Source organism: Panthera uncia (assembly GCF_023721935.1).
Source record: "Panthera uncia isolate 11264 chromosome A3 unlocalized genomic scaffold, Puncia_PCG_1.0 HiC_scaffold_11, whole genome shotgun sequence".
Classification (NCBI taxonomy): Eukaryota; Metazoa; Chordata; class Mammalia; order Carnivora; family Felidae; genus Panthera; species Panthera uncia.
Window position 1 is genome coordinate 14,653,429 of NW_026057578.1, and position 14,315 is coordinate 14,667,743.

The window sequence follows — 14,315 nt, forward strand, 5'->3', positions numbered from 1 at the left end:
CTCCAGCAGACAGAAAGAGCGGATTCCCCCCCGTCCACCGCCCCCCACCGGGCGCGGCGCCGCGCAGGGTCCTAGTGCCCGCTGTGCTGAGCCTCTGAATGTAGCCATTTCGCTTCAAGTCCATGGGCTCTCAGTTCCGGGAAGCGCCTGAGGATCCCACCCGCAGCTGAGAGCTGTCCCTACACCGGGGGCCCCAGTGTGTGGCTCCAGGAGCCCGGGCCCACCTCTGCTGGGGTCTCCTAAACACCTGGGTTTTATTCACTCATTCATTCACTCAACACATCTTGAGAGCTTTCCTGTGTTTCAGGCAACGGTACTAGGCACTGGGGATACAGACAGATTCACTGGCTTTCTGCCCTCTTGTGGCTTCTTTTTTTTTTTTTTTTTAAGTTTATTTATTTTGAGAGAGAGAGAGAGAGCACGTAGGGGAGAGTCAGAGAGGGAGAGAGAGAACCCCAAGCAGTCTCTGGGCTGCCAGCGCAGAGCCCAACTAGGGCCCAAACCCACGAAACCGCGAGATCATCACCTGAGCAGAAAACAAGAATCTGAGGCTTACCCCACTGAGCCACCCAGGCGCCCATCATGTGGCTTAATTCTAATGAGGAGTGAGGGAAGAAAGATTGTAAGTGAGCAAAAGCATAGACAAGATAATTTGAGATTATGGTACATGTTAAGGAGAAAAAAATAGTGCCCAGGGTTAATGACTAGGGGGAAGGACTACTTTAGAAGGTGATCTAAGAAGATCCCTTAGAAGATGTGATATTTGAGCTGAAACCTCACTGATGAGAAGGAACCAGCTATGCAAAGATCTGGGGGAAGAGCGCTCCAGCAGAGAAGATAGAAAGTGGAAAGACCCTGGGCCGAAAATAAGCCTGGACCATTCAGGGAGCAGCAAGAAAGCCAGTGTGTCTGGAACAGAGAGAACGGAGGCTGGAGTGATAGGAGATGAAGGAGGGGAGGAGGGCAGATCCTGTGTTCTCTTGAAAGTTTAAGGGAGGAGCCCAGATTCCTTTTTAATTTACAAGAGAAGCCATTGGAAGTTTTTGAGCAAAGGAATGATGTGATCTGACTTCTACGTTGACAGGATCACTCTGGCTGTTGCCCGAAGACTCAACTAAAGAAGGGCAGGAGTGGGAACTGGGAGTCCAGTTCAGAGGCTCCTGCAGACCCCCACGTGAGAGGCGATGAAAGCCTGGCTAGAGTGGTGGCAGGTATCCTATTCAAGATACGTTTTGGAAATAAAACCTACAGACCCCGTTGCTGAATTGGACGTTGCCTGGGACGTTGCATGGATGGAAACTGTCATGCATCGCTGGTGAGAGTACAGATGAGCAGAACCACTTTGGGAAATTGTTTGGTCATACATCCTAAAGCGGAACACGCACATACCTATCTTCCCAGCAATTCTACTCCCAAGTATGTGCCCTGCCAAAGCACTTGTATGAATAAGTAAGATTTAACACATTTGAATACACAGTTTCCTACTTCTCGTTATGCAATTTCTCGACACATTTCTAATTGCATCATTAATCGCTGTACTAGGTAAACCAGGTAATGCCCCAAAGAAATGGCTGCCCCTGGTCACCAAAAGACATTTACAAGAATGTTTCTAGTGGCATTATTCCTAAGAGCCTCAAATTGGGCTATTAACGAAATGCCCATTAACCATAAAACGGATAAATAAAATGGGCAAATAAAAAAATAAATGGATAAAAAACATAGCACATCCTTACAGTAGAAAACTATACAGCAGCGTGAATGAATAACCTATAATTCACAAACAATATAGACGAATGATCGCAAATGTAACCTTGAGCATAAGAAGCCAGACACAAGAGTACATACCACAAAACACTATTTAAATAAAGTAAGAACTAGTCAAAATCTATGTAAGCTCTTAGAACAAGGGTGGTAACTCTTGGTGTGGAGCAGTAGCGATGGCAAGGGGGAATGACAGGGGCTCTCGCGGCGCCGCTGACGTTTTGTTTCTTGATCTGGATGTCTGTTACACAGTTGTGTTCAGTATGTGAAAGTGTATGTTGAAATGTACCCTTATGACATGTGGACTTGTCTGTATGTCTACTGTATTAGAGCCATGGTTCTCAACGTGGTAGTGTTGCCCATTAAGGAACGCCTGCAATGTTCAGAGACATGTTTGATCGTCACAACTGGAGAGGGGTGTTACTGAACATCAAGTGGGTAGATGCCACTTGTGCCATCCAGGCTTGCCCTAAGTCGGCCACACGTTCCCCATCTCCTCCCTGCACATCATATCTCCACACCCCCACACTGGGACATGAGGCGGGGAGATGTGGACTGACCCTGAGTGGGCCTGCCATCTGTCCACGATCCCGCTACCTCCTGGAGGAGGACACCAAACAGCCTATAGCGTCCCCCACAATCAAAAAAAAAAAAAAAATCTGACCCCAAATGTCAAGAGTGCCCAGGTTGAGAAACTTACTAGAATGAGGAGTTTAACAGATACGTAGATTTTAGGACCGACCGGGTTCTAAGACTGACTGAAAGCAGGTGATGTCTTTATCAAGGTAGTGATGACTAACACAGAGGCATGTTCAGAAGGTGGAGCCAAAGAGTTCAGTTGGACCCGTTAGGTTGAGAAGACTGTCAGGCACCTAAGGAGCATGCGGAGTCAGCCCTTGAACATAGGAATCTGGAGTTCAGGGTAGAGGTTAAAGCTAGGGATATAAACTTGAGAGTCTTTAGTAGAGAGATACAAAGCTGTAGGGCTGGGCGAGATCACAGGGAATGAGTGTACACAGAGAAGTCCAAGGATTGAGTGCAAGGGCGTGCTCTCATCTAGAGGTCACAAAGAGGAAAATCCGCCAGTGAGGTTGGGAGGAGACCCAGGAAGGGGTGACCCAGAAATTGAGTGAAGAAAAATTTCAGGAACAAGGGCATTACCAACTGTGTCGAACGAGCTGAGAGATGCGTAGGATGAGCACAGAGTGCCCATGGCACCTGGCTACAGGAAACGTATAGGTGGCTTTGAAAGGAAAGATTTCAGAGGTGTGCAAGTCAGGCTGGAAAGGGTTGCAGAGGGAATGGAAATTGAGGAAGTGGAGACGGTGAGTGGAGACTGTACTTTGGGAAGTTTTACTATGGGTGGGGGCGAGAGGTAGAGAAATGGAACTGTATTGAGAGAGAGAGAGGTTCAGAGGGGCTTTAAACAAACCTTCTGAGGGAATGTCTGTATGCCCATGGGAATGGGTCATTTCTCAGTAAGAAATGGATGAGGTGGGGGGCGCCTGGCTGGCCCAGTCGATAGAAGATACAACGCTTGATCTCGGTGTTGTAAGTTCAAGCCCCATGTTGGGTATAGAAATTATTCAAAAATAAAATCTTAAAAAAAATGGATGAGGTGGGTGTGAGTCCACCCAAAGGAATCTCAGGAGGACGCTCCCACTTGGGCCCAAGTTCGGAAGGCAATCCAATCTGAACAAGCCCATCGCCTCCACTCACCTGCCCCAACCCTTCAGTCCAGTCCCTCTCTGTCCTGTGGCATCCTCAGCCTGGCACTCCGACCTTCTCTCATCTAGTCCAGACCAACGTTCCTACCTCAACCGTTCCAGAATCCTCTCTGTTCCCCTCTCATCTACCCCCTAAAACCACACACAAGAGTTCTGAGCCATTTGTACTTCCCCCAAACGCCCCCCCCCCACTTTTTCTCCTCTCCCAACATTTGCCCCAAGAGCCTACAGTCAAATCCCACTGTGGCCGCTCACTGGCTATGGGACTTCAGGTGGGTTGTGTAATTCTGTGTGCCTCAGTTTCTTCATTTGTACAACGGGGGGAGGGGGGAGGGCAATAATACCTATAAGGTAAGAGTAGTACCTGTCTGCTAGGGTTGTTGTAAAGATTAGCTGTGTCAACACACATAAAGCACATGGAACCGTGTCTGGCAGAGTCAGTGTGCCCGGGGTAGCTACCACCATCATGTCTGTGATCCATATTTCACTTATCCCCCGCCTGACCTCGGCACACTGAGGTTTTGCCAGGTTCTCACTACTGGGACCATGCTGCAATCAATGTCCTTCTAGCTGCCGTTTTGTGCACACGCTGTGTGAGAGTTAGAGTAGGCCCATTTTTAGGTGTAATGGTTTGTGGTAGATTACCCTGTAAGAAGACAGTTCCACCTGCACGGGAAGAATCTCTTGCTCATGTTTCCAGATTCAATTCAAGTTCAGACGTCATCTTGGCTGAGGAACGTTCCCCGCCTTCAACCACAACATACAGAATCACAGAGATGCACCATTATTCTGGAATAAAGGACCACACGTTGCACACTCTCCAAGGGTGATCCCACCCCCACCCCGCAAAGAATCATCCTGGTAACTGAGTGGGACTCTCTGGGGACAGAGCCTGGAGTCTGCATTTTAAGCAAGTCCTGAGGGCACTCATGGCCCTGCAGCTGGAGGACCCTGAGAGGTCCTTGAGGAGAGAAACATAGTCCAACTCATCTCTCCTTCCCCAGGGCCCGGCACACAGCCTGGCTCCATGCAGGGGCTCAATAAATGATGAATGAATAATAGGTTGGCCATTTCCCCAGCTGTAAAATAGGAGTAATCACATTATATCTTCTTAATAGGAAGGATGAATGTTAATATTTATGAAGTGCTTAGAACACTACCTGGCACACAGGAGGCGCCCTATCAGTTACATACACACATGCACGCATACATACGTAAAGAAATCTGCTCCTCAAGGTTAAAGAATTCAAGTTTATTAAAAATATTCCCACAAAAGAGGAGGGTGGGAAGAGAGGGGCCCAGCCCACCTCACCTCCTCCTTGTCCTCCAGAACAGACCCACCAGTTTGTATCCGGCAAACTGGCTCCTTCCCCATTGGGATGGTCCCCAGAGGACCCACTCTGCAGTGCTGAAGCAGGATGGGGAGCCCTAATCCTCGGGGCACTGCAGGAGGTCAAAGGTCACGTAGCCCACTTGGTCCACCTGGTTCACCTCGTTCCAAGAGCTCACACGCCAATAGAAGCGGTCCTGGCAGAAGTAAGCTTTCTCTGCAGGGGAAAGACAAGCCCAAGAGGGGTGATTCCAACCCTCCCACAAACACACACAGAGACAGGAGCAAGATCTCTACAATCGCCCCTCTTGCCCTTTCTAGATCTTTCATACGACGCCTCCATCTCCCCCACAGAGATGCCGGAGGGCAGAACACCTCCATGTCCAAAGCACCTTGGACACAGAGCCTGGCACACAGCACGTGCTCAGAACAATTCACTCAACGTTCATTCATTCACTCGTTCATTCATTTCATCAAATATTTATAGCGCTAAGCACTGTTATACAGCAGAGAGAAAAACTGCAGGCCTGATCTCAGTTCTGCTGCTGTTTACACTCTAGTGGGGTAAGAGAGATGATTAACAAGCAAACACTTAATAAATGAGACTGTGGCAACGTAGAAAGCTATGAAGGAAATAAAAGCAAGTCAGTGAATACAGAACAAGGGTCAGAGACGGCCTCTTTGAAAAGGTAGCCTAAGTACTGAGACCCGAAGGGCAAAAGGGAGGCAGCCCAGTGACACTCTGAGGGAAAACCTCCAGGCAGAGGGACCAGCTGGCACAAAGGCCCTAAGCTTGGTGTGACCTTGACTTTGCTGTGTTTAGAGCAGCCAGAGGCCAGTGTGGGTGGTGTGGAGCAGAGGAAATGACAGGAGAGTGTTGGGAGGGTCTGAGGAGCAGATCAGATCCCCATAGTTTTCTTTTGTTTGTTTGTTTTTACCTTGGAATGGGTCTGGAGTCTCCCCCCAAGACCATGGCCCTCTACTCCTAACCACTCCCTACTCCTAGAGAATATCGTAATGGTATTGAGCAACCAGTATGGCTTGAACCAGGGTGTTTGCAAGGGAGATGGTGAGAAGTGAACATTTTGGTAGTGGAGTCAACAGAACTTGTCAGCTGATTGCATGTGAGTGGTGCGAAAGACAAGGAAAACTCCAGCTAGCGTCCCCATTCTACAGATGAGGAAACAGGTTCTGTGAGCAGCAGTGACTTGCCCAAAGACGCAGAGAAATGAAGTGCCTTTTTTATCACTGTATCTCCAGTGTCAACGGAATGCCTGGCATATTATAACACTTGATAAATATTGTCTAATAGAGGAATGAGCCTCCATGCAAACCACTGTTCTGTACTGGGGGGGGGGGGGGAAACCCCCAGCTGGGGGGGGGGGGGGGGGGGAAATCTGGGGGGGGGGTGGGTAGGAAATCTGGGTTCTAATTCTGTGTCCCTTTATGATCTGGGAAAGGTCCCTGCCTCTATGGGGAATGTACCTGTGCTGGAGCATTTGCCTCAGTCTCCAGGGGATTTTTTTTCTCCCTCAGAATTTGACTAATCACTGAGGCAGGCAAGTGTGGGAAGTGTCCCTGGAGGGACCTGACCCCCATCAGCAGCCCTCACCTTGGTACTGAAAGATGTCGTGCGTGTTCAAGGGCACGCCGGGGAACATCTGATCCACCTGGCCGGCGCTCTTGGGATCCACGGTCTGCGTCTTCACGTCGAACCTGCAGGAAGGCGGTGAAGAGACAGGTGCTGAGCCGGAGGGCGGGCGGACGGCGCCCGGGGTCCCCCTGCCGGCGGTCGCCGAGCCTCTCACCTCCAGAAGCGCTGCCTGCTGAAGAGCAGCACCTTACCCCCGCTGCGCGGGAGGGCCCCAGTGATTTGGGCCACCTCCGGGTCCAGGCCCAGCTTGTCCAGACTCCTCGGGCCGAGCACCGACGCGCCTGTGTACACCCACACCTGGCGCCCTGCGGGGGAGGAGAGCCACATCGGTCTGGGGGCAGGGAGTGGTCACACATTGTCCTTGAATGTCAAGAGGAAGAACCCAGCGAGGCCTTTCCGCGCCCGACCTGCCGGCAATCTGGGTGCCCAAGGAGCAGAACCCACCGCTCCGTCGGACGGCGCACGAGGACGGTGAAGAGCTGCTCAATTGCACCCGCCAGAAGGGGGCGCCTGTTCCTAACCCGCATAAAATGTTTCACGGATTTTACTCGATCTGCCGGTCTTCCTAGATCCACAAGGATGAGGAGGGCGGGGGCGGGGGAGGAGAAAGGAGGAAACTAACCAGAGAAGAAGAAAGTCTTCTTGGTCAGCGGGTCCTCAAAGGCGGAGTCCAGCTTGCGGGGCAACGCAGGCCACTTGCTGGTGATAAGGAAGGGGCCCCGCACCCGGCGTCCTGGGTTCTCAGAGAACTGCCAGTACTTCCTGGGAATGAGAGAAGGGACCAGGGGGCCACTGAACTTTGAACCGAAGGCCAGTGGGTGGAGAGGAGCAGGCAGGGCCCTCCTCTGAGTCCCCTCCCCCAGCCACATATCCCTGCCCCCTCACCCATCCTTGAAGAAATGCAGAAGATTCCCGATCTCCGCAACAGCGTCGAAAATGTTCACGTTGCATACATCTTCTGCTGGATCCAAAGACACTGTAGGGGCCTCAGAAGGGCCAGCAGTGGGCGGACCCGTGGGGCCAGCTGAAGGGGGGCCTGTGGGGCCAGCAGTGGGGCGCTCTGGGGGGCGGGTGGTGGGAGGCCCCGTAGCGCAGACCGTGGGCTGGGATTCAGGTGTGGTGGTGGTTGGAGGCCGTGGTTCAGGTTCAGGGCGAGGACCTAACGAGAGACACTGGATGAGACCTATTGCTACATACACCTGTGCTGGTGGAACGAATATTCCCCAAAACGCATCAGTGAGGCCCCTGGCACTCACTGTCTTCACTTTAGATGTTGGAGCCTACCTTCCCCCAATCACAGGCTGGCTTTTTTTTTCATACATTCACCTTCCATTCCGATCATGCTTATCTAATCCCTGGGCTATGTCAGGTCCGGGCCAGGCCCTATGAACACAAGACATGCAGGAGCTCTCCCCCTCTCCAGGCTAGTGGGAAAGAACTGGGTTTTGAGCACTCAAACTGAGTGGCAAACTTAGTGCTAAGAGCTTTATAAAATTACATTAGCTCATTTGACTAAAAAAAAAAAAAATCAAATAGATTCTTTAATATTCCCATTTTTAAAATGAGGGAATAATACTAATGATCATAGTGATGATAACAATACAAATATTAAACACTTACACGGTGCTTACTATATGTCAGACAATATTGGAACTCACTTAAACCTCCTCACAACCCGATGAGGCAGGTAACATTATTAGCCCCATTTCACAGGTGAGAAAATTGAGGGGTGAAGTCACGTACCACAGGTCACCTAGCCTGGAAGTGGCTGCACTGGCTTTTGAGCCCACATCTGTCTCACTCTAGAATTTGGGCTCTTTATCATCTTCTCCAAGCACTGACCCGACAGCAATTGGACCCACTGACCCCAGGCTCTTCCGCAGATAAATGTTGAGGGGTCCCCACTTCGCTGATCCCCATTTCCCCATTCTCAGTACAAGAGCAAAGGCACCGCCCTTCCTTCCATCCCTGCCCAATAACCTCACCGTACAGATGCTGGATGCCTTTCACGTCGTCCTCATGCAGGGGGGGGCCCTCCGTGAAGCTGTACATGGGGTACATGAGTGCCTCTGGCACCGATGAGTGATCTAAACCCAGAGCATGGCCGAATTCATGGGCTGCCACAAGGAACAAGCTGTATCCTGGAGGGAAAAGGGACCTTGAGATGTGAGCCCAGCTGAGCTCCCAGCCCTGGCCATCCCTCCCCCAACACCACTGCCCCCAACCTTGGAACCCTGACCACCTTGGTCCGGGCAGAAGCCCCACTTCTTGTCTCTGTCGAAGTTCGAGGTGGTGGCGCACCAGAGGTGCCCATCTCCGCGGCCCTCCCTGGTGCATGTTGAGTACTCCTTGCCCAGGAAGATGAAGGGAAAGACACACAGCTCCCCAGCGGAGTTGCCACCGGTCACTGTAGAGTCAGCTGGAGAGACAAAGGGTGCTGGGTGAACCAGGTGAGTGGGCCCAATAAGGGGCCAGAGGCTGGTGGAACAGGAGCTAGATAATCCTGGTGTCCTATTTTATTTACTTACTTACTAATTTATTTAAGAGAGAGAGAGAACGCGCGCGCGCACGAGTGGGGGAGAGGCAGAGGGGGCGGGAGAGGGAGTGTGAGAGAGAGAGTGAATCTTAAGCAAGCTCCATGCCCAGCTGGGGGTTGGAGGCCACGGGGTTCCATCCCATGACCCTGGGATCATGACCTGAGACAAAATGAAGTCGGCTGCTCAGCCGACTGAGTAACCCGGGCGCGCCCCCTGGTGTCCTTTTTATAAAAGCCTAGGGTGCTGGGGGCACACAGCTGAGACCCGGCTAGGCTGGTGGGCAGGGCCTGGGGACCAGAGACTAAGGGAGAGGAAGCTGTCTGGGCTGAAAGGCCAAGGCACAGGGATGCGGCGGGGCGGGGGCAAGTGGAAGTCAGGGGGAGGGGCTGTGATCGCGGGCGGAGACACGGTGATCCTGAGGACCAACGAAGAGTGGAGAGACACGCTGATGGGTGGGGGAGCCACGTTTCGGGGACCAGGGCGGAACGAGGGGGCGAGGCTGAGTCTGGTAGGCGGGGCAGAGGTACCTCGGGTTGGGCAGAACCCATAGAGCTTGTCCTGGTCGTAGTTGGCCGTAGTGGCGCACCAGCGGTAGCCGTCTGAGCGACCCTCGGTGGTGCAGGCGGAGTAGGAGCGGCCCTCGAAGGTGAACGGAAACACGCAGGGCTTGCCTTCTCCATTGCCGTCCCAGGTGTAGAGTCCTGAGGAAGCCCATACAATTACGGGGAGGGGAGGACGGGGGGGGGGCGGGGGGGAGGACGTCGCGAGTTTATTGACCCACAGACCATCGGTTGTACTCCATTCCTCCTCTCCCCGTTTCACAGATGAGAAACTGGGCCCAGAAAACAGGAGGGTCACTTGCAGGCCACACAGCGCTAGTGGCCGAGCCGGGATTAAAACCTAGGACCCTCGAGGGTGGTGGGAGCCCCTCACCCCCGTCGCGACCCCGCACTCACTCTCGCTGGGGCAGAAGCCGAACCGGCGGTCGGTGTCGTAGTCGGCGGTGGTGCTGCACCAGAGCATGTCGTCGGAGCGGCCGTCCGTGGTGCAGGCCGAGTAGGAGCGGCCCTCGAAGGTGAAAGGGAAGTGGCAGGCGGCGCCACCTGCGTTTCCGAAGTAGGTGGGAACCACTGCAGGAGAAGGGGCACCGGGTCAGGGCGGCTGGCGATGGGCGTGAGAAGAGAAGGGAATGCGAGCCGGGGCGGCTCGGGATCTCACCTACGCCCTTGCCCAGAGACCACAATTCCTCATCGTCGAAGTGGGCGTCTCCCTGAATGCCTGGGCCGGGAGGAAAGGCGTGTGCCAGGAGCCCGTGTTTCCCATCGAAGGGGTACCCATCTCCGTGCTCTAGAGAAGCAGGTGCAGGAGGAGGGGGTTGGCCGAGAGCAGTCGTGCAGACCGTGCGCTGCCCTGAGCGTGGGCTGAGGTCCCGCCTACAGCAGCTGTCCAAGCCCTGCGTCCCCGCGCTGCGCCGTGTCTGGGCAGGAGGGGGCGCATAAAGCCAGAGGCGGCCAGGGCTGCAGGGACAGGCGAGACCAAGCGGGGTCCAGTGCCCGCTCTCCTCTCTCCGCGGCCCTCCCTCCGCTGTCCCCGTCCGAGACCCTCCCGGCGTCCCTCTTCTCGCTTTCTCACCCCTGACACCAAACTGGATGACGATGTCTGCCTCGAAGCCGTACACGCGCGTGAAGGTGAGCGGCGTCACTGCGCTCCAGGCCGCGAAGGCGCGGGCAAAGGCGTCGTCGATCACGTGGCGCGGCAAGTCTTCCGAGTAGTTTTGGATCCTACAGGTGAAAGGCGAGAGGGTAGAGGTCCGAAGTGAGTCCGGAGCCGGGGCGGTAGCGACACCCGGTGTCTCAGCGACTTCAGCAAGCACGATGTTCCCTGCGTTCCACATTTTCACCTACAAGGTACTTTCAGACGCATTTTTCTCTTGGGACACTCACAGGGGCCCTAGCAGGAAGACTCAGATTGCGAGGCCCACTTCCCTGAAGGGGAAACAGAGGGCTCAGAGGCGGAGCCACCTGCCCCAGGCTGCACATCGAAACCTAGGGGTCTGTCTGAGGGACGAATTCGCCGCCGCCGGCCGGGGGTCTGGCCCTCCCGTCCCCCTCCCCCGCCTTCTCGGGGGCCCTGCCGCGCACCAGTACGTGATGTTGTGGTGATGCCACTTGAGGTCGCCCTCAAAGGTCTGGAATTTGCCCAGGTCTGGGACGCCACAGCGCGGGGTTCGTATGGCCTCCAGGGTGGTTCTGTCCAGTTCGCCAGTCTCAGGCAGAGCCAGGCGCCTCTGGAGAAGCCGCAGTCCCCGACTCAAGGACTGCTGGTCGTTGCTCATCTCTGCCACATGAGTATAGCCATAGCGAAACAGATATTCCTGTGGATGGAAGGGCAGAGATACTCCAGAGCCCTCTTACCCGGCCCTAACGGGCCAGGATTCCATCCTCCAGGCACTCGGGGACTATCAGCTCTCCAGGACTTGGTACCCTGTGCTTATGCCCACCCACTAACTCCCTCCCCTGTAGACATCCTCATCTCCTTCCCACCCCTGCATGCCCCTGGCCCAGCCTACCTCAGGGCCTCCTAGCCTTTACCCCTGTTCACCCCACTCCAGAACCCTCCAAAGCATCATCACCCCCATCATGTCCCATTACCCACCTAGGAAACCCTTATTAGCCATTCCTGGCCATCACCCATCCAGAGCCTCCACAGGACCCCTGAGGGCCTGATCCCAGATACCTCTGTCCTCCAGGCATGACCATCACCCTCAACTTGCCCGATAGAATCTCCTCTGAAGCCTCACGCCCTCCCTGAGACTCCTGGCCAGCCCTCCCTAACTACATGCAGGGGTATTAGCCTACCTCTGCCAGCTGCCTGTCAGTGAGATTAGTTCGCACGTCTCCTGGGAAGACCACAACGGTGGGCTTGCCTGGTCTGGGAGCGGCGGTGCAGCAGCCCAGCACCAGGAGCGCCAGGACCAGGGGCTGCCTGGGGCTCATGGTGAGGGTGGCGGTGTCTAGGTGCAGCTGTCCTTGTGGGGGCTTTAAGCAGGCGCTATTAACTGAATCAGTAACCCCGCCCCTCCCTGCCAGGCGGGGGCTGACTCAGGGGATGAGGTGTGTTTGGGGGGGGGCAGCCCCAGCATGAGCAGGCAAAGGGCTTACACCACCTCCTCCTGTCCCCACTGCCCACAGTGCCATTGCCAAGTCAGGCAGGACCCCAGACCCACAGGAAACCACAGGCCCGCAGGGGAAGGGTTGGGTTTTGCAAAATGCAGAGCTTAGGAGAACTGAATGAAAGCAAGGAAGGGAGGCTGGAGGGCTCCCTGAGCTCTGTGCCTGAAGGCCCCAAGCGGTCAGCCTAAGGGAAGGGGATGAAAGATTCCCCGAGGCCTCTTCCTGAACCCAGAGATTTCCCCCTTCCCAGTCACACCCCATCTATGGGCCCCTCCCCACACTGCTAGGCTCTGTCCTCTCCTCCCTTGAAGCCTTTCTCAAGGGGGACGGTGGGGGGCTTCCTCTCCCTGCCTCACCTAGGGACGGAAGGAGCAGCAGGAATTGGGGAATTGCGGGATTCCCCCAGGGCACCCCCTCCCCCCCCCTCCGCCGTCTTCCACAGGCTGAGTCTTTCAGGACAGTAAAGGGGGAAGTTTAGGGCATCTGGAAGCCAGCACACAGGCCTCACTCTCTTCCTTCAGGGCCTAGGGCAAATGTCCTACCACTCTGAATTTGTTTCCTCAGCTATAAAAAAGGACCCTTTGGGGGCCCCTGGGTGGCTCAGTCGGTTAAGCATCCGACTTCAGCTCAGGTCACGATCTCACGGTCCGTGAGTTCGAGCCCCGCATCAGGCTCTGGGCTGATGGCTCAGAGCCTGGAGCCTGCTTCCGATTCTGTGTCTCCCTCTCTCTTTGCCCCTCCCCCGTTCATGCTCTGTCTCTCTCTGTCCCAAAAATAAATAAACGTTAAAAAAAAATAATAATAAAATAAAATAAATAAATAAATAAATAAAATAAAATGTAAAAAAAATTAAAAAAAAATTAAATTGATGGAGGATAAAATGAGATCAAATACCTACAGTGCTTACTCCAGTGTATGGTGCAATTTCTCAAGAATGGCCATGGTTGCTTTTAATGACCTGGGCGAAGATGGTGATTCCAACTTGGAATCAGGAGACTCCAAGGGTCTTGGGTTCTAATCTGAGCTACAACAAATGTCTTCTTCTCTCTGGGTTTTGGATTCTTCAACTACAAAATGGTGGAGAGGGGACGATCTTGGGGAAACTTCAGTTCTCCAGCCCTTCTCCAGGAGCCCAAGCTGTAGCCCCGGTTATCACCCCTGTGCCTCCCTCCCTCTCTTCTTCCCAGCCAGCCCTGGTGGGGAAGGATCTGTGTTTGCCTTCTGGGAGGAATCCCTTGGGAAGGGCAACGCTAGCCATCCAGTAAGCTGGATTTAAAGGGCTCACTACGTGCCACGCACTTTCTGTGCTTGTCGAATAAATGAATCTTCGAGATGAGGACATTTCGCTTCCCTTCTAGAAAAGCTGAAGCTCTAGAGTTCACTAATTAATGGGCATCCACTTTAGATCTGGTGTTCAGTCCCCGCTCTGCCATTTCCCAGTTGTGTCACCTTGGGCAAGTCACTTCACCTCCAAGCCATAATAATAATAATATATTTCTTGAGATTCACTGCGTAGACTACTGTGAGAAGTTGCTTATAAGCATCTCATTCCACCACCTGCGAGGTAGATTTAACGAGTACCCTCTCCTATTTTTAGAGGAGGACAATGAGGCTCAGAGCAGTTAAGGAACTCACCTATGACCACACAGAGAGTTAATTCACAGAACCAGGATTCAAGCCTAAGGCTGCCTGGTTCTGAAGTCTTTCATATTTACCACCATTTACAGGGAACCAACATGGCCAGGGGAGGCAGGGAGGAAGAAGAGACCTCAAACCCGGCACCTTCTCCCCTAATTCCCTGCACCCACAGAAGAACAGGGAGCAGGCTCACGCCTTTGGGGAACCAGAGGCTAGGACAGGGGACCCAGGGGAACTATATTCCAGATTTGAGAGTTCAAGGTCATTGAGCAATATCATTTTAGAGATGGAAACAAAGAGACCCTCCAATCCAGGGGTCTTCACCTGGTGGCAGACACAAGCTTTAGGCGAATCCACGAACCACCCCCAACTTACCATCAATTGTACAAAATATGTCATATCTATGTATGTATGTTACGTTTCTCAAATTTATTTATTTATTGACATTTGGGGCCCAATAATTCTTTGTTTTGAGGGTCTGTCCCGTGCATCGTG

The 14,315-nt window shown here is 53.5% G+C and overlaps 1 protein-coding gene across 1 annotated transcript; it reads right to left on the bottom strand.

Annotated features, from left to right (window-relative positions):
• Positions 1-4,727: 4,727 nt before the first annotated feature.
• On the bottom strand, positions 4,728-12,606 carry MMP9 (matrix metallopeptidase 9). The gene is made up of 13 exons (XM_049650660.1): positions 11,868-12,606; positions 11,151-11,383; positions 10,642-10,790; positions 10,228-10,356; positions 9,966-10,139; positions 9,537-9,710; positions 8,715-8,891; positions 8,458-8,613; positions 7,358-7,631; positions 7,095-7,234; positions 6,627-6,777; positions 6,431-6,534; positions 4,728-5,035 (listed from the first exon to the last, which is right to left on the bottom strand). Exons 1-13 carry the CDS (start codon positions 12,003-12,005, stop codon positions 4,917-4,919), a joined length of 2,118 nt encoding a protein of 705 aa, XP_049506617.1. The 5' UTR covers positions 12,006-12,606; the 3' UTR covers positions 4,728-4,916.
• Positions 12,607-14,315: the final 1,709 nt, after the last annotated feature.